A 19,417-nucleotide genomic window follows, 5' to 3' on the forward strand; every position below is an offset into this window, starting at 1 on the left:
CTTTCACTTCCACAAAGTGCAGTGAAGGCTGGTTCAGTTGAATCAGGGAACTAATAGTCTGCAGGTGTATTTTTGTGTGCCCCCGATTCCCCATGGGTAAGTGAGGCATTGCCAACAGATCCAGCAGTGTGGACAAATATGAACAATCCTGTGCCAGCAGAATTCTCATGATTGCCCATTGTCTACAGAGGTATTATGTGGCACTGACCTGGAAAAAAAATATTTGTGAGGCCATATTTAGCTGCATGTCACAGGGGCACCTCTTTCCCCATAACAGGGAAGTTCAAAAGAAAGGCCTTTTCCTTTCTTTTCTCTCTGTCAGGGAGCTTAATTATAATAGGTACATATTCTCACGAAAGGTGGAGTTTACATCCCCACGAAACCCCTCAATTATAGTTGATCTTAAAGAGCTGGGACCATAATCTCATCTTTACAGAACTGATAACATCAAACAGTTTGCACAATGTGGTCAACAATGGCATCTCTAACTTGCCTTTTGTGTTCACTCAGGTCAATAACGTGAGGGGACCACTGCCCATCACTCTAGAAGATGGGAAGCTGGAGATAAACCACCGTGGTCATTATGCTTTGCTTGAATCTTCAGATGGCTTGCAGGTCATCTATGACTGGAAGACATTCTTGATAGTGCGAGTCCCTAAGGGCCTCCTCAGAAATGTGTGCGGACTGTGTGGGAACAATAACCAGAAAGCCAATGATGATTTCACAATGCCATCAGGCATTCAAGCAAGTAACGTCAGCCAGTTTGGAGAAAGCTGGAAAACAAATGATGTTGATGCATCCTGTAGTGATACTTGCAATGGTGTGTGTCATGTCTGCCCAGCCGATCAAGCTATGGAATACACAACTGTTCAATTCTGTGGCCTCCTAGCTGAAAACACAACTGGACCCTTCAGATTTTGCCACTCGCAGGTGCATCCCAAACACTTTGTGGATACATGCGCTTTTGATCTTTGCACAAACAATGGACTCCATCATATCATGTGTCAGGCCTTTGCAACATATGCTACTGTCTGCCAGAACATGGGCATCCAGATCAATGAGTGGAGAAGTTATTCTGGCTGTGGTGAGTAGTTTGTTGTTGTGTTAATATTGTTGATATATGCTTCCTGTACCTCTTTGTTATGCATTTCGGTATGCAGAGTTATTTCGTTAGTCACAAATTGATGTTTGCATGGTCGACTCGTAAAAATACATATGGCAGTTTATGGTCATTGGTTGCGGTAGAATAGGATGTGTGTGTCTTTTGTGTTTCTTTCCATCGCTATAATTTTTTCAGTGCTACGCCGCAGCTTTGAACCATCTAAGAGTGCTATGGACAGGTTGCATAGGGATAGGCATGGATCAGAGCAGTCTACTTATCATGATATCGTCATTTGTTTCCTAGGTATGCACTGGAGGAAGGGTTTTGTTAATTAGCCTCTCCACAATGTAGGATAGGGTGCTGATCCAAATAAATTCCTGTGAGAATCGAGAAAAGTGACTGATTGGTCAAACATAGTTCTCTCAGATCATTGCCATTTCTTAAAGACACTGTGGGGTTCATTTACAAGTACCCAAAACCATTAGAAATGATGCTATGGACATCCGTTAATATGTCACATGTGTTAACATCTACCCTCATCATTGCAACAAGAAGCCACTCAGCAACCATCCCAGAATGAGGTGGCCCTGCCCCACTACCATTGGTCTCCCTTCATCATGTGTTGGTCCCGATCATATAACCACCTAGTATCCATTTATCTTTCCATCCTGTGACCACAGTGTCATCTCTTCACTCACCGCCTATGACAGAGGTGAGTCCTGAGCCCTTCCAGGTCATGTGCACACTCTATCTTGGTGAGTGACCCTCTACCAAACTCCAGCATGGTGCTGGCAACCTTACTCTGTTCCTCAACATCATGACACAATGTCAGGTGGTGGCCATTTTAGCATCAGGTTTGCCCACCTGACCATCATTGTAAACCTTTTATGAAGTGGTTTACCCTATCACAGGACTGTCATTAACCATTCTTATAAAGAATGTTATCTTTTTTATTATTAGGGTATTTATTGAGCATGGACCTAGCTTGGGGAAGCAACGAAGCACTTTACAGTCATAGGGGAAGAACATGGTGGGGGAAGAAGAGAAACAGGAGAGCAGGAACTAACCGGGGAGGAGGAGGGTGGGCAGTTTGGTACCAATGGATCTACAAGAAATCTGGGGGGAAACAGTGGGGAGCAGATCACCCAGTTTCAGGTACGGTGGAGAGTGGAGGGTGCGTGTATCTAGGTTCTTATGCCATTCCTTAAAAAGGATGGCCTTGGGATCCATCAGAACTGTAGACACGAGGCAGCGAGTGTGATGTTTACTGGAAGGAGGTTCCAGAGTCTTGGAGTATAGACAGAGAAAGGCTTTCTTCTGGTTGTTTCCTTCCTGCACGGGCAGGGTTAAAGTCTGCACATGTCCTTAATTATTGTGGATAATAGGCTTCCGGAGATGCTGAGAGTTTTAGTGAGGTAGTTTGAGGACTTCAATTATATATATTTATTTATTGTGATATAGTTTAAATTATAAACTTTACACAAAGCAAAAGAAATAAATATCATAAAATTGGAATATACAGTAAAAAGCAAAAATAAAATATCATCTTCATGAGTCCAATGTTGACCATACAGTTATCTATAATACATATATTAATATACAATTGTTCAGTCCCTACAATTATTTAGAGTGTTATGTCCAATCTGACTTCAATCCTCAGCCAGATAATATACAATGCTGTCAACAAACGCATGCTGTTAGAATTAATACAATGGTTCCAAAAAAGATCATCCTTAATATACTCATTGTCGAAGACATATTTATCCAACAGAGGTTTGAATGTGCTGGCCATATCAGTACATTTGGTTAGGAGATGCTTTGCCGTTTCCAACAAATCTAGGACTTTACATAATCGGCATGTTCGCAAAGAAATAGCTATCTTGGCCTTTCTTCCCGTAACAGTCAGCGTAGGCAGTTGATCCAGTCTAAGCAATAAGATAAACCGTCGGAGTCTGACTGATGGACATATGTTGAGGTATCTCTGTGGTTTCTTAAAATCATAAAGTCTATGTTGAACGAATTTGTAGCTTCTCAACTTCCCTAGATGCTCAAAATTTTCAATCCAATCCCAGAGATCTATATGTTTACACTCTCTGAGTAACCCCCCTCCTTATTTTGCCACCCAATTTCAGAATACAGTTTAGTCATTTGGTCAATAGTTGTGGTACTCGATTTCTCCCTGGCCATTTCTTGATGGACTGCTGTTAGTAGACCATTACTAGTATCACAAGTCATTTTTTGATAGATTGATGCTCGCTTCTTCAGTACAAGTGCCTTAAGAGAAATCAAGCCCAATTCTAATCTTATCATAGCCATTGGTATACAAGGGGCAAGGCCGAGGACACTACGCCAAAATGTTCCTTCGATCACCTGTAGCCAGCCTAGATCCATCTCCAATAGGGATTCTAAGCCATAGATTATGGCCCGAGAGAAAGCCTGTATATACAGCTGCCGAATACCCCACAGCGTAAAAGCAAGATGCTTAATGGTGAACCTGTGGAACAGGGCCGTCAATTGGGCCGCTCTAATTACGCGCATCTGTTTACAGGCCACATAATCGCCAGTTGTTTCAAAGTCTATACCCAAGTACCGATATTGGGGAACGTAGGTAATATTCACCAAACCTACCTTAAGTGATATACGTGATACTCTCTTTTTTGTGTATCTCATAACCTTTGCTTTCCCCAAATCAATAATCAGGCCATTGACCTGTGCATATTCCCAGAGGGCTGCCGCAGATCTGCGTATTCCACTGATGGTGTAGTCGAAAATCACCAGATCGTCGGCATAAGCCAGGACAGGGCAAGAGGCTTTGCCAATTTTTGGTGGGGAATTATTTACGGCGGCTATTACTTTGGGAATGTCAAACACATATAGATTGTATATTAGGGGCGCTGTAACACAGCCTTGCTTAACACCCTTGTTTTGTGTAATGTTAGCAGTTGTGTGCCCTTCTTGATCTAGTTTCAATTTTACTGTGTTATTTTGATGTATTAGTCTCAGATAATATATTAGACCTTTCGGACAGCCCATTAGATTTAGTTTCCACCATAGACGGCTTCTGGGAATAGAATCAAAGGCTGCCGCAAAGTCTATATATAAAGCATATAGAGGAGGGCCCCCCGTTCTTAAAGCTCTAGTTTGTAGGATATCCATGATCATACTGTTTTGGGAGGTGAAATAACCCTGTCTAAACCCACTCTGGAATTTGGACAATACACCAGAATCCTCAGCCCATGTTTGTAGTTCTTTTAATAATAATGAGGCAAATATTTTCCCTGTGGCATCTAGCATTGAGAGCAATCTGTAATTACTAGGGTCAAGTCTATTTCCTTTTTTAAACACAGGGATCAATATTGCCTTTTGCCAAGAACTAGATATTTTACCAGTTTTTAGAATGTTCTCGAATAATGTACTCAATAGGCTGGCCCAAAAAGTGGGATGCGATTTAATAACAATATTGGATAGTCCATTAGGTCCTGGTGCTCGTGATGATTTTATCTCTTTTATTTTATTAAAGATAGATTCATATGATATGTCAAACGGAGCTACTGTTGGAGGACTATCCAATACTGGTAGGTTATTGTCCTCCGCCTGCCGGTTTTCCAAGAACTTTTCCCAGACTCTGGTTTCAATGGGATTGGTCAGTGTCCCCTTTTGTGGGTCACGTGCCTCATTCAACAGGGACCAGATGTCACGAGTATTCCCTTCACATATGGTCTTCACTGTTTTTTGCCAGGCCAGTAATCGGTCTGCTCTTCTTTTGGCTTTAATAGCCGCTCTGTATCTGTTTTTAATCCCTCTGACTGTTACGTAATATCTTTCCCCAAGGGCCATAACTTTTTTTGCCTTACGGAGCTCAGCTCTTAGCGCTCTTTTCAAGTCTCTAATTGCTTTGTCATAGGGCATTCTTTTTTTACTTTCCGTACTTATCATTAACCCCACTGATGACGATGCATGCCTTTCTAAAAAAGCCAGAACCCAGTCCTCTATATCTTCAATTGACAGCTCTTTAAAATTAGGCAGCTTTCTGTCATCAGCCATTTCCAGGGCCTCAGTTTCCAAAGAGATATTTTTATCAGACCAAGAGATCCTAGTACCGGATTTATTCGTTTTTACCATGCCTATGTTACTAGGTGGAGGCAACTCTCCGGGAATACTAATCTCACATTTCAATGCAGCATGATCGCTCCATTCATTAGTGATCACTGTCATGTCCATCACCAATTGTTGGAGCCGAGGGCACACAAAAATATAGTCCAATGTACTATATGAGATCCCATTTGACCATGTGTGGTGACCAGGGTAATCGCTAGCTGTTGTACAATTGAGCATCTCCATGTCCCAGGACTCAAACAAGTAATCCCAAGCCCCCCGCTCAGCGTCTCTTTTATTGTGTATCATAACCCTGTTTTTTTCTAATCTGGGATTCGACATTTTGCTCACATAACCTGACATATGGCAATTGAAGTCACCAACAACAAGTACTCCCGAGTTTCTAGATGTATACAGCCACTCTGCCAATAGCTCTTGAAGTGAGTCCTGTAGTTGTTCGCTTAACTTTGCCCCAGGAGGGTTATATAGACTCACCAGCAAAAAAGAGCCCCTGGGATTCTTGAGATCTGGAATTACTTCGACTGCTATCATATTGCATTCAAAATTGCAGTCAATCTGTCTCGAACCCATAGTGTTGGCCACCCCAATGGTCAAACCACCATAGGGCCGACCTTTTTCACCCCTCTTTGCTTCCGCATGGTATAATACATAGCCATCCAAAAATAAGGGATCTATAGCCCATGTCTCTTGTAAACAAAAACAATTGCATTTATCCAGTAACTTTATTGAACCCTCCGGGGACAGCAGATGAGTAAAGCCACGGCAGTTCCAAGACAGTATCGTTAGATCTCATTGATTAGTAATGATCTCAGGAAGCGTGTCCGCTAACCATTTTAGGACTTGTTGAACTTCAGATGCCACAATCTTCTTACCCTTAGATAAACTTGGATAATCTGCTGTTACTGGGACCATATCTTCTTCTACTATAGGCCACTCTGGCTCAACTTTATTAAGATCAGCATCAATTTCGACATCTACTGCTTTTAGCTCCTCTTTATAGTTCCTTAACAAATCTGCTGTAGCCAGGAACTTGCAGTGTAACGCAGATACTTTGGAGTTAGGGCCTTTTAAGGGTTCGACAAATACAAAATCGTCAGATTTAAGGACCCGCAATTGTGGGACAGAGTCTAATCTTGTCAAAAAGTCTGAACGCGATAGTCATTTACTATTTTTGCTATGATATAAGCTCTTTATCAGACATATCCTGTTTCCCCTTGTATCCCCTTTGGTTTCCTTGACAGCCGCTGTGGATATTTACATGTTTTTTGGGTCCTTAGGCGTTTCCGTTACTTCCTCTGATTCAGGCTCTCCATTGTATTCCTCGTCCAACTCTATACTCATTATCTCCACTTCAGACTCCTTGTCAGCCACTTGTGCGGGAAGCAGCCAGCTGGTAAGATAACCCTCTTTGGTCGTCTTCCATTTCTTGGCTCTTCCCACTCTTTTCCTACTTTTTTTGGTAAGTAGTCCCGACTCTCTCTGTTCTTGCACCGGTTGTGCCCTAGTACCACCTCTTTTGCCCTTTCCAACCCTTTTAGCTAATCTCTGTTGTTTCGTGAAAAAAGAGGGTTAGGGGTAGGCACGTCCTGCTCAGCTTCCAGGCTGTCTTGCTCTTCGGTTTCATTGGCAATAAAAATTGCTTCTGATAAATTGGCTTCAGCCTCTTCAACTGCCATCTGTCTTCCTTTATTTTCCATAGCAGTCGACTCCGTATTAGCCAATATTCGCCCGGACAGGTTTCCTTAGGTTATATGTGGTTTGTGCCCGTTCTATTCCTGCTTGCATTAAGGCAGGAAGTTGTTGGTCTCTTTTTGTTATGGCAACACGATTTAGTCCACACCAGGATCAAAAGCACAAGGTCAACAGTCTCCTGGTGGAGATATTACAACTATAGGTACTTTTGCCTATATGGATGAGACCATCTATATATGTAGCCCTCTGTTTTAATTCATGGGTGGCACAGTGTTCCTTCTCTATAAAGACTTAACAAACTATTTGTCTCCTTATCGCCTCCACCTCTTAACACAGATAACAAGAGGTAAGGCAACAAGGCTCCAGAAGAACCCCACCGAGGCGCTACTCCACTAACCGACTCCGCCAGCTGATGAGTCACTCCCAAGGCACTCCAATGTACACCACCGTGGCGCACAAAGATCTCCGCCCGCTTGCAAGCTTTGCAAGGCAGCCGGGTTCACCCACAAATCCTCTCAGATCACGCTGAGAGTACCACTCATCTGTAGTCACCCACCACCAGCAGCCACCAGCAGCCTTGGTAGCCCGAGGCTGGTAGCCCAAGGCTGCCTGCCTGCCTGCCTGTTTACCCCCAGTACCTTCACGCTGGCAGATTCAGCGGGGCTGCACACCTTACTCACACGATCCGCAGCCTACTGGAAGTCAGCTGGCGGCCTCTCTCTCCAGCTGCCTCCAATGCTGCCGTTGCTCCGCACCTGGACGCGACACGCCTTGGGCAGCCCACGCAGGGACCGAAATTCGCCGTCAGCCTCACTCGCCCGCTGCCCAGCCACAGGTGCTCCACTCTCCAGGCCCCGTCTCACAACCTGCATCCGGATCGAAGGATCCAAGGATCCAAGGAAAGGACCTGCAGCCGTTTCTCCCACACTCTTGCGTCAAGCCGCACCTCGCGAAAGCCTCACGTGAGTCGTACTACGCACTCTGCGACTGTGAGACTCGTAAACAGAGGCTGCTTCCGACGCAATGATAACAAAGCACTTAACAGTCATACGGGAAGAGCATGGTGGGGGAAGAAGAAAAACAGGAGAGCAGGAACTAACCGGGGAGGAGGAGGGTGGGCAGTTTGGTACCAATGGATCTACAAGAAATCTGGGGGGAAACAGTGGGGAGCAGATCACCCAGTTTCAGGTACGGTGGAGAGTAGAGGGTGCGTGTATCTAGGTTCTTATGCCATTTCTTAAAAAGGATGGCCTTGGGATCCATCAGAACTGTAGACAAGAGGCAGCGAGTGTGATGTTTACTGGAAGGAGGTTCCAGAGTCTTGGAGTATAGACAGACAAAGTTTTTCTTCTGGTTCTTTCCTTCCTGCACGGGCAGAGTTAAAGTCTGCACATATCCTTAATTATTGTGGATAATAGGCTTCCGGAGATGCTGAGAGTTTCAGTGAGGTAGTTTGAGGACTTCAGGGTGACAGCCATACAAATGATGCTTCAGGATTTAAAGATATACAGGCTTGCATTGGGAGCCAGCTGAGTGGTTCCATGTAAAGATTGAATATCACAGGGAAGAAGATCAAACCTTGCAGGACTTCACAAGGTATAGGTAGACTTGGTGATCTGGAGGAATCTATTTATACAAACTGGTGGCAATAAGAAAGGTATGATTTGAACCAGCTGAGGACGATCTTGCTGTTTTTCATGCAGCGATGTAGATTGCCAGTGAGTGTGTGGTGGTCTACTGCGTCAAATGCTGCTGAGAGGTCAAGATGAGCCAGGAGACACGGGTGAACTTCATGAAGAATTTAAAGGGCATGTTTGATCACCTTGGTGGTAGATGTTTCTGTGCTGCATATGGGTCTGAAGCCAGATAGTTGGGACTGAATGAGGTTTTTGGCTTTGATGTGTTTGAGGAGTTGCATGGATTCTGCTTTCTCAATTATCCTATGTAGGAAGGGAAGATGGGTGGTGGCCTGTAGTTTCTGACAGTGTCAGGGTCCAGTGTTGGGTTCTTGAAAAGCAGGAGGATTTGACTGTTCTTGAGGGCCAAGGGGAATGTGTCTTTAACTAGGGAGTGATTGGTGATTCTCTGGTAAGGCAGGGGTACTTCAGTAAGAAGGATTTTGAGTAACGAGGCAGGTAGCATGTCATCCACGTATGATGTGGCCTTGAATGATGCCACGGTGGCAGTGAGGTCTTCCATAGTGAGTGTTTTGAAAGTTGTCCAGGTTGTTGTGGTTTGTTGTCTATGTGTGGCCGATCATGCTGATATTGTTGATGAAGGAAGATTTGATGGAGGTGGATTTTTAAATGGAGTGCATTACTGGTGGGTTGGGCAGAAGGTTGATGCAGTGCTTGATGGCTTTGAAAAGGACTTGACTTTCATGGTTGGCCTGGTCTACAGTGTTTTGGTAGTCATCTGCTTCTAGCACAGAGTTCATAGAGCATGGCATGGTTGGATGCACTCCAGGGAGTTTTACACATTTTTTGTTATTTTCTGATGGTTTGTTGTTTTATGTTGTTTCACTGGTGCATGGAAGTTGATTATGAGGGTGGTGTTTATTTCTTGGAGAAGCGAGTCATAGTTCTGGTTCGTCAGAGGTATTTCAGCTCATATGAGGTGGAGTTTGGCAAGGCCCTCCGTGAGAGCTGCACAGGGAAATTTGTGAATTATCTAAAGGGTTGTTGCTTGGGCTTCCTATTGGTTTGCTTGTCAGGAGGGTGGGCAGGGTTGGTGATGATGAGGTTGAGGATGTTATGTTTCCGTCGAGTTGAGTCTTTATGTGCTGTGGGAGAATTTCAGAGTGTCGAGTAGGAAGGGGAAATCTTCCTTCATTGTCTTGGTTGCTGTGTTGCCAGGTATATTGAAGTCACAGAGGAAGATGTTGTGGGTTTGCATGAGAGCCATGGTGGTGACCAAGTCTGTGAAGTTTTCAATAAAGGAGGTTTTTGAGTTTGGTGGTCTGTATATGAGGTGAAAAGTGACTGTATCTCAGAATGGAAAGTGTCAGGAAGGTTGATGATGAGGCATTCTGCACCCTCACCATCTGTGGTAAGGGCAGATAAGGGTAAGGGTTTTTAATCTTTTTGTCTATTTTAGGCCCACTAATGTCCCAGGCCATAAACACTGCCCAACCTGCACCTCCTTGCTCTGTCAATCACACTCTATAGTTCAAATTACCATTCAAATGAGGTCTCCAAATTCTTCGAATGTCTCATCAGCCCCAGTCTTCTCCCTTCATCTCCTCCCTCCTCACTCTCCATTCCCATTCTATGCACCACCCACAAGAGACACCAGTCCCACCAGCACCCTCTGTCACGAGCACCATTTTCCACCACAAATTCCAGACTCAGTTCAAATCTGGAAATGCTTTCACCCCTCTCCATTAGACACAGTCCATCATCAGTTATAACCCAACTGCCCTTCACCCAGTTCTGAGACCTTAAACTGCTTCACATTACTAAAACACATGTGTGCATTCTCATGGTTCATGCCCTTCACCTTACTGTCTTCACCAATGTAATCAGCCTGTTCTCTTTAAGATAGTCCCAAACAGTATATCCTCTTACTACACTGAGAACTGGCCATCCCATCAACCCCTGCATCTGTCTGCTTTACATGCCTGTCACTACCTACCCATAAGGATCTACATTCTCATCACCCTAAGCACATTATCAGGCCTGGCTTATGTACGCGCACAATGCTTTCTCCTGGCGCTGCAGGTGAGTGAAATCTCATGTTACCCTAGAAGGCCTAAAAGCCCTAGTTGAGGCCATTATATAAAATAAAAAAATCTGTGATAAATGTACTGTACTGAGCGTCTAGCACGCTCTCTGTTGCCCAGCCCCTTCCCCCTCCACACAGCTTGGTGCTTCCCCTCCCTCCAGCTGCTTCCCAACATACAAGCCAAGAGTATTTTATTATTGTAAAACTACCGTACTCTATATCACCTGATAGCCACCTTCACAGTTACTGCATTTGCTACTGTGCCCCCGTTTTTTAGGAATCTCTAAGCCAGGTGTTGCTACACAAACTACTGTGCCCCTCTTGTTGCATTAGCTACTGTTCCCCCATTTTTAGGAATCTCAAAGCTAGGTATTGTTACACTAACTACTGTGCCCCAATTTTAGGAAACCCAAAGCTATGTGTTATTACACTAACAACTGTTCCCCTCTTGTTGCATTTGCTACTGTGTCCCCATTTTTAGGAATCTCAAAGCTAGGTGTTGTTACACTAACTACTGTGGCCATCTTCCTGCATTAGCTACTGTGCCCCCATTTTTATGAATCTAAAAGCTAGGTTTTGTTACAATAACTACTGTGGCCTCATTTTTAGGAATTTCAAAGCTAGAGGTTGTTACACTAACTACTGTACCCCCATTTGAAGGAATCTCAAAGCTAGGTGTTGGTACACTAACTACTGTGCCCCCATTTTTAGGAATCTCAAAAGGTAGATGTTCTTACACTAACTTCTGTGCCCCCATTTAGGAATCTCAAAGATAGATATTATTGCATTAACTACTGTGCCCCTGTTTTAGGAATCTCTAAACTAGATGTTGCATTAACTACTGTGCCTCATTTTAGGAATCTCAAAGCTAGGTGGTGTTAAATGTAACTACTGTGCCCTCCACTCACTTTAACTACTGTGCCCCCATTTTAGGAATCCCAAAGCTAAGTGGTGTAACACTAACTACGGTGCCCCCATTTTAGGAATCTCAAATCTAGGCGTTGTTGCATTTAAGTACTGTGCACCCATTGTAGGAATCTCAAAGATAGGTGCTGTTACATTTGCTACTGTACCCCCATTGTAGGTGTCTCTCCCAATATCCTATGCTATAAATGCTTAAGTCTTGCTAACTCCACTACTGTGCCTCCATTTTAGGAATCTCAATGCTAGCTACCGTTGCATCCATTTCTGTGCACACATCTTAGGGTTTTCTCCCTCTGTCCAGGTGTCACAATCTTATGTATTGCTGCTTCTGTGCCCTTTTATATGAATCTCAAGGCTAGGCGCTGTTACACTAACTACTGTGCCCCCATTTTAGGAATCTCAAAGCTAGGTGTTGTTACGTTTAACTACTGTGCTCTCCACTCACCTTAACTACTGTGCCCCCATTTTAGGAATCTCAAAGCTAGGTGCTGTTACATTTGCTACTGTATCCCCATTGTAGGTGTCTCTCCCACTTTCCTATGCTATAAATTCTTAGGTCTTGCTCCCTCCACTACTGTGCCTCCACTTTAGGAATCTCAATGCTAGCTACCGTTGCAACTGTTTCTGTGCACCCTCTTAGAGTTTTCTCCCACTGTCCAGGTGTCACAATCTTATGTCTTGCTGCTTCTGTGCCCCTTTATAGGAATCTAAAAGTCAGGTGTTGTTTCATTTACTACTGTGCCCCATTGCAGGTCTTTCTCCCACTATCTTGTTGTCACAATCTTAGGTCTCACTGTTTCTGGAGCAAAAAAAATAAAAAAAAAAAAGGTCTCACTGTTTCTACTGTGCCTCCTTTTTAGGAATCTCAAAGCCAGCTGCTGTTGTTGCATTTCCTTCTGTACCTGCATTGTAGGTGGTTCCACTGTTATTGCATTTGCTTCTGTGCCCCCATTGTAGATATCTCGCCCCCTATCCTAGTTTCAAATTCTTAAGTCTCACTGCCCTACTACTGTGGCCCCATTTTAGGAATCTCAAAGCTAGGCGTTGTTGCTTTTCCATTTTAGGATTCTCAATGCTTGCTGCTGCTACACCTCCTGTTGTTCCCCATTTTAGGTGTTGGTGCATGTGCTACTGAGCGCCCATCTCTAGGAATCCCAAAGCTAACAATTGTTACATTTGTTGTCACGCCTCCATTTTAGGTGTTTTTCACGCTATGCATGTGTCATAATATTAAATATCTCTGCTTCTGCTACTGTTCCCCACTTTAGAAATCTCAAAGCTGTTCACCCATTGGTACAGTAGCAGTGTTTCTCCCACTATTTGTGTGACCCATCTATAGGTATCATTGCACATACCACTGTCCCAATTCTAGTTATCTAGCCGATACTGCATCTACTAGACTTGAGTGACTCGATCCTCCCAATACCTGAACCCAGGACTTCCGACCTGCAGTGACCCACCTAACCCAGATAAACCCCCCTGGCACAATGTTCCCCTTCACGACCAGTGCCAACACTCACTACAGGAAAAAAACAGAGCAAGAACCAATTCCTCTCTGCGCCCGCAACGATGTCCCTGCAACTACGCAGCAAGCCAATAATCCAATCCAACACACAATCTTCCCACTCTCACTTCATAACCAACAGACAAAAGAAAAAATGTTCAAACTAATACACTCTGTGCTCGACCTAGCACTGCCTTGCTAGCACCATCATGCTCAAACTCCATCCTCACACCACCATCCCCTCTGCCCTCAGCCCAAGAAACATCACAAACTCCAACATCCCACTTCCATCATGTGCTCACCACACCGTCACCTTTGTAACTCCCTCATCCCCTAACTCCATCCACACAAAATCATGGCTCCGTACCCCTAACCCCATAACCATCCCCCATCCCAACTGCACACTCCCCTCACATTCTCCCCTGACCGCTGTCTTTCTACCTCCATCCCCATCCACATACATCCACGCCTCTCTACCCCATCCCCAGAACCATGCCACACTCTGATGCCCTACTTCCCTCATGTCCTCGTCACACTGCCTCCTCCCCGCACACCAGAGGAGCCACCTGGCACACCACAAATCATCCTGTCCTTCCATGCCCCCTCCCAAATGTGCTGAGGCCTCACCCTCCCACAACGCCCACACCTGGCCACATACCAAGGGCCTCATCATGAGTTGGGCTGTATTCCTTGCTGTAGTACCGCCGACTGTAATCGCCCTAGCACCGACTGGTCGGGCTGTATTACCGCCGGATCACGAGTTGGGTGTTAACGGTAAATCCCCATTCCCCATTGGGTCCATTGGATTCAATGGGGTATTTTCAGCACTAATTATGCCGGCTAATACAGCCGGCGGTAATACAGCCGAAAACAGGGGATTTTCACCTCCAGAGAAAGGCTGGAGGTAAAACAGCCCATTTAGCGCCCAACTCGTGATAGGGCCAGCCCTTAAATGCGGCTGTAATACCGTTACCACCAAATTTAAGGGCTACAGCCCAACTCGTGATGAGGCCCCAAGAATGACCGTCACCCCATGCTCCACTTCTCACTGCACTACTCTAACTTCCAAGCCAGAAGAGCACTCTGACATTCCAAACAACACACCCTAACCACCTCAACAGCTTCCAGACCCCACCCCATAAATTCCACACCCCACTCCCCACCCCTCCCAGATATGAGGACATCGCCTCTTCCCATATCACCTAGAATCACTCTCCACCCTACATCCAACTCGCAAGCCAGAGGAGCCCCTTACACAACCCCCAAACCACCACCTTAGCACCTGCAGATCTTTTCCTTGCAGATCTTCACCCCAGCCCACATCCCCCCATGCCTAGACTTGGACCATGCAGACCGCCCACCCCCCTCAATCCTCACCAATCACTCATTCAGGGAGAGGTCCATGTCCCTCCACTAACCCCATCAATCTTCCGACTCTCCCACCCACACACCACTCCAACCCTGAATTGTATTTTGTATTTGTTTTATTTATATTGCGCACCCTGCCCAGGGGCATCTGGGCACCTACCTCAAGTCACCAATTCCTCAACTTCTGACAATACCCGGCATGCCTGCAGCATACACTCCCAGCTCACACCACAAAACCCCCTAGACACCACCATTTCATCAGCCCATTCACACTGAACTTCACCCTATAGACCTTCACCACAGCCCACATCGGATCATGCCTCAGCCAAACTCCTGCAGACCCTTCCCACCCCCGAACATCATCAAGTACCCTTTCAAAGAGTTGTCAATGTCCCTCCTCCAACCCCATCAACCCGCCCACAAACCCCCCCCTCCAACTCCACCCTCCCTCGTTTCACCCTTTCCTCACCACCCATCACTACTCGGTGCCACCCCAGCAGGCCCAACCCACCACTCCTCCCCTCACCCTTCCCTGTGGCAAGCCACATCACACTCTCCATTATCCTCACCCCTCCTCCCCATTGTCACACACAGACCCACCACCCACTCACCCCACACCCCAAGACATCCCCCATCCACCCCTCTCCCTTCTCTCGGCATGGCACAACTTGCTCTTTCCAGAACTATCCCCTAATCCCCCCTTCAAATCCCTACTCTCTCTCACACACCTCCTTTGCCAAAACACTTAAAACTCAAAAATAACGATCGGCCCTCACCCTCAACCCTTTTTGCCTCAGCTCGACTACATCAGTCCTCCATCCCGTCCACCCACAGCCCAGCTGTCAGGAACTCTCTGCTATCAACTCCCAGATTGTCCCTCTTCAGGCACAATCCCTCACCTACCTCCTCCTCATCTCCACCTCTCTCCAGTCCTGTGACCAAACCACCATCCAGTCGATACCTACCCATGGCCCCAACAACACTCACCGGCCACCCCCTCCTTCTATTCAACTACCTTCATCGCATCGAAAGCAGCCACTGCACGCTCTCTCTTCCCGCATCCACCCATCTTCACCTCCTCCCCCCTAACATCATCACTCAATACTCAGACTGTCCCAGCCCCTCCCACGACTCAGCAACCCGCTGCCCCCGACTGCCCCACTCTAGCCACCCCGGGCCCATCATTCCCATCCCGCCACAAATGCCACTAGAACAACTTCCTCTCACAATGACACCTGCCTCTTATTCAATGCCCGCTTCGTGGTCAAAAACCGTCACAGCATTTTTAACCTTCTATCCACTGAAAACCCTGATCTCATCTTCATCACAGAAACATGGTTCAGAGACGACTTTAAACCAGTCGCATACAGGGTTCCCCTCCTGGCTACACTCTCATCCCCCACAACAGAGCCACCAGTGGTGGCGGAATTGCTGTCCTCCACAAATCCAGCTAATCCATCTCTCTCATCGAATCATGCTCAGCTAACTGTGAATCCCTTCTGATCCGACTCTCCCTCTCTGACACTCCCTCACACAGTTTCCTACTCATCTACAGGCCGCCGGGATACAACAAACCTTTTGCAAACAAACTTTGTGACTCACTAGCTACCATCCTGGTCAACCATCCGGCACTCACCCTAATGGGTGTCTTCAACATCTGGTTTGATAATCCCAACCACCCCATGACCAAACCCTTGGTCAACAGCCTAGAAGCACTCAGCCTCTGCGGGCACCCTACTGGTCCCACCCACACCGGAGGCCACACCCTTCACAGAATCTTCAGCTCCTTTCCAAACCCCTCACTGGACTGACCACTCAGCCCTGCCCTTCTCAATCCACACACCTACTCCACCACCCCTCGTCCACTCGATCTCACCAGAAGACCATAAATGCTGGAACATGATCAAGGTACTAGCTGAAGCCCTACTACTGCACTCCCACCCACAGACATACCTCTACCTATTGAATCCTTTGACTCCTGGCTCAATGGCTCACTCATCCCGCTCACCCCTTCACAACCCACCCACACCCACAAAGGACCTATCCCCAAATGGTTCACACCCCACCTGAAGTCTGTCAAATCCCAAAACCGCTCCCTTCATTGCAAATGGCGAGCAACAAAGACTCCCTGTAGCAAAATCACTAAACTGTGATCCGACCAGCAAAAAATAGCTACTATAATAATAGAATCCTAAACTTCCACAACAGTAGTAAAGAGCTCCACAGGGCCATCTCAGAATTTGTGAAGCCCACTTGCACCGTTGCCCCTACCACGCCCACACAAGCCCTCTGCTTTTCCCTTTCATATAATTTTGAAAGAACAGCACTTGACAAGACAACCACCCTTTATACCAAACTCTCCAACCTCACCCCCCTGCCAACTCCCCCGCTCAAGATCCTCCTCCCCTCCCGCAGCGCTGACCTCCAACTCCTTCAAGCTGATCTCGAGTGAGGAATTCCTCAATCTACTGTCCAGCAGCAGACCCTCTGGGTTGCCCCTCGACCCCAGCATGCCATCCTCTCAAAGAAATCTTCTCCTCCACTTGTGCTGGAGAACTAGATAGATCCATAGTCGATGACTCCTTCACTTCAGGCTCCTCACCATACCCCTTCAAAGTTGCACATGTCAAACCCCTTCTGAAAAAAGCAGGCCTCGAACCCCTCCAGCCATCAAACTACAGGCCCATCTCCAACACCAGATTCCTAGCGAAACTCATCAACCGCTCTGCCTACTCTCAGCTTAACCTTTTTGCTGAATCCAGCAACCTTCGAGAACCTGCTCAGTCTGTTTTCCGACCCCGCCATGGAACAGAAACCACACTGATCTCAATCTGAGAGGACTTCAAAGTCACTGCAGACTCTGAAGGATCGCCGCTCTGATTCTCCTTGATCTCTCAGATGCCTTTGACACCATTAACTACTCCCTCCTCAACCGACTCCACTCCCTTTGAATCTGAGTCCTGGCTCTCACTTGGATTGTCTCATTCTTTAACAACAGAAAACAAATCACTACCCTTCCCCCTTTTACCTCCTCTGCTCGCCCAGTATACACCGGAGTACCCAGGGCACTTGCCTCTCTGTTGCCTGTTAAAACATTACATGACCCACCTGCCAGGGATCATCCACACACACATCCTCACCTGCTACAATTACACTGATGACACCCACATTATCCTTAAAATCCCTAAAAGTAAGCTCTGGTCACCCCCCTGACCTAGCAGCCTGCCTCAGTGACATTGGCCATTGGATGATTAGAAACCACCTCCTTCTCAACCCAGGGAAAATGGAAATCATGGAATGTGGCAACACTGACTGCTCTACTCCCTCAACCACTCCCATGGCCACACTCCCTCTGCACCCTCTCCACCACCACACCACCAGCACAGTCAAAAACATTGGATGCATATTTGACTCGGGCCTAATCCTATCGCACCAGATCAATAACGTATCCAAATCCTGTCACTACCACCTCAGGCTGCTGAGATGCATTTTCCCTTGTCTCTCCTTCCCCAACAGATTACCCTCCATTATGTGAATTGTCATGTCCAGACTAGACTATGCAAATTCCATCTACCTAGGCGCTCCATCATACCAACTTAACAAACCCCAAAGAGTGCAAAACACAGCTGCTAAACTCCTGCTTTTCTTGGATGAAGAGAACACATCTCACCTGCTCTCCGCACCCTCCACTGGCTTCCCAAGAGCCACTTTCAAAATCCAATGCATCACACACCGAGCAGTGTACAAGTCTGGCCCATCATACGTCCAAGAGAAGACTATATGGTACCATGCATCACGCACCCTAATGTCAAGCATGGCCCCCCTACTAATGATCCCAGCCTCCAACTCAGCTAGACTGGGAGGGTCAGATTTCTCAACATTGGCACCAACCGTATTGGTATTCATTACCTCCCTGTATTCGTCACACTCAGGATGACATGGCCTTCCGTAAAAAGCAGTAAAAACATGGCTCTTCCCAATTCTATGAAAGATCCGCTCAAGGCCACAAACCAATCCACAATGACCAAAGTCCAGTGAGAACAAGAACAAGCACTAACCTGAAACATAACGTGATCCATGGAATACTGCTAACCAATAAATTAACTCTCTCACCCCGGATAGCAGGGCAGCCATGATGCAGAAATCGGCTAAGAGACCGACACATTTCGTGCCTTTTGCATCTAAAAGCTACACACACCGAACTCAGCCTCCATAGTATTGCTGGTGCTATAGTATCAATAGAGCCGACCCCTATCCAGGAATAATAATGAACAACCCTGCACCGGCATGACAGAAACCCCGGGGCCAATTCCAGAGTGAAATTAAATACCATGAACCCCCAGTGCAGACTCCCCTGGTGCACTGAGCTCTGTAACCGTCCCATATAATGATGCCACCCACCAGTAACTGCATACACTCATTCCTACCATTATGGCCACACTCTACACCAACAAACAATAGAACGCAGCTACACCCCTCGATCGATTCGGCCTAGCTGCACACATACATACATCGCTCATATAACACCTCAACAGCCTAGCAGAACACAGCTATAACCCACAAAAGAATCGGCATAGCAGCACACACACACAATCTCTTGCACATGCCCCACGGCAGCCAGAATGGAGACTCAGAGTTCACCCTCCATGCTGCGCACTTAACACTGATCTCTCACATCCACCGCACCACACTTAGCACTAGAACGCAGCCAACACGCACAATCCACACCGGCTGCACACACACCAAGTGCACCCAAGCACCACATGGTACATTACTCTTTCACCTGAAATGGACCACGGTCCCAGGGCATTCAACCCACATTTTTTTTAGATCATACCAATGGTACATAAGGTGTTATACAAATGCACTATAACATAACATAACATATAGAACACATGCTGAGGTGCACATATTTACTATTCCTGGCATTTCTAATTCTGAAATAAGTCAATAAACACCACAATCAACAATGTTGCCCCCTAATATCC

At 46.3% G+C, this 19,417-nt stretch overlaps 1 protein-coding gene across 1 annotated transcript in view; it reads left to right on the forward strand.

Moving 5' to 3' along the window:
- The window catches only part of LOC138570873 (IgGFc-binding protein-like), a 211,652-nt gene that overhangs the window by 100,998 nt on the left and 91,237 nt on the right, over positions 1–19,417 (forward strand). Inside the window, exon 4 of the mRNA XM_069649156.1 lies at positions 511–1,084. Coding sequence (XP_069505257.1) covers positions 511–1,084 — 574 coding nt within the window. The remainder of the gene's footprint in view (positions 1–510; positions 1,085–19,417) is intronic.

The sequence above is a fragment of the Ambystoma mexicanum genome, chromosome 1p, assembly GCF_040938575.1.
Source record: "Ambystoma mexicanum isolate Mex_15411 chromosome 1p, UKY_AmexF1_1, whole genome shotgun sequence".
In the NCBI taxonomy this organism is placed as follows: Eukaryota; Metazoa; Chordata; class Amphibia; order Caudata; family Ambystomatidae; genus Ambystoma; species Ambystoma mexicanum.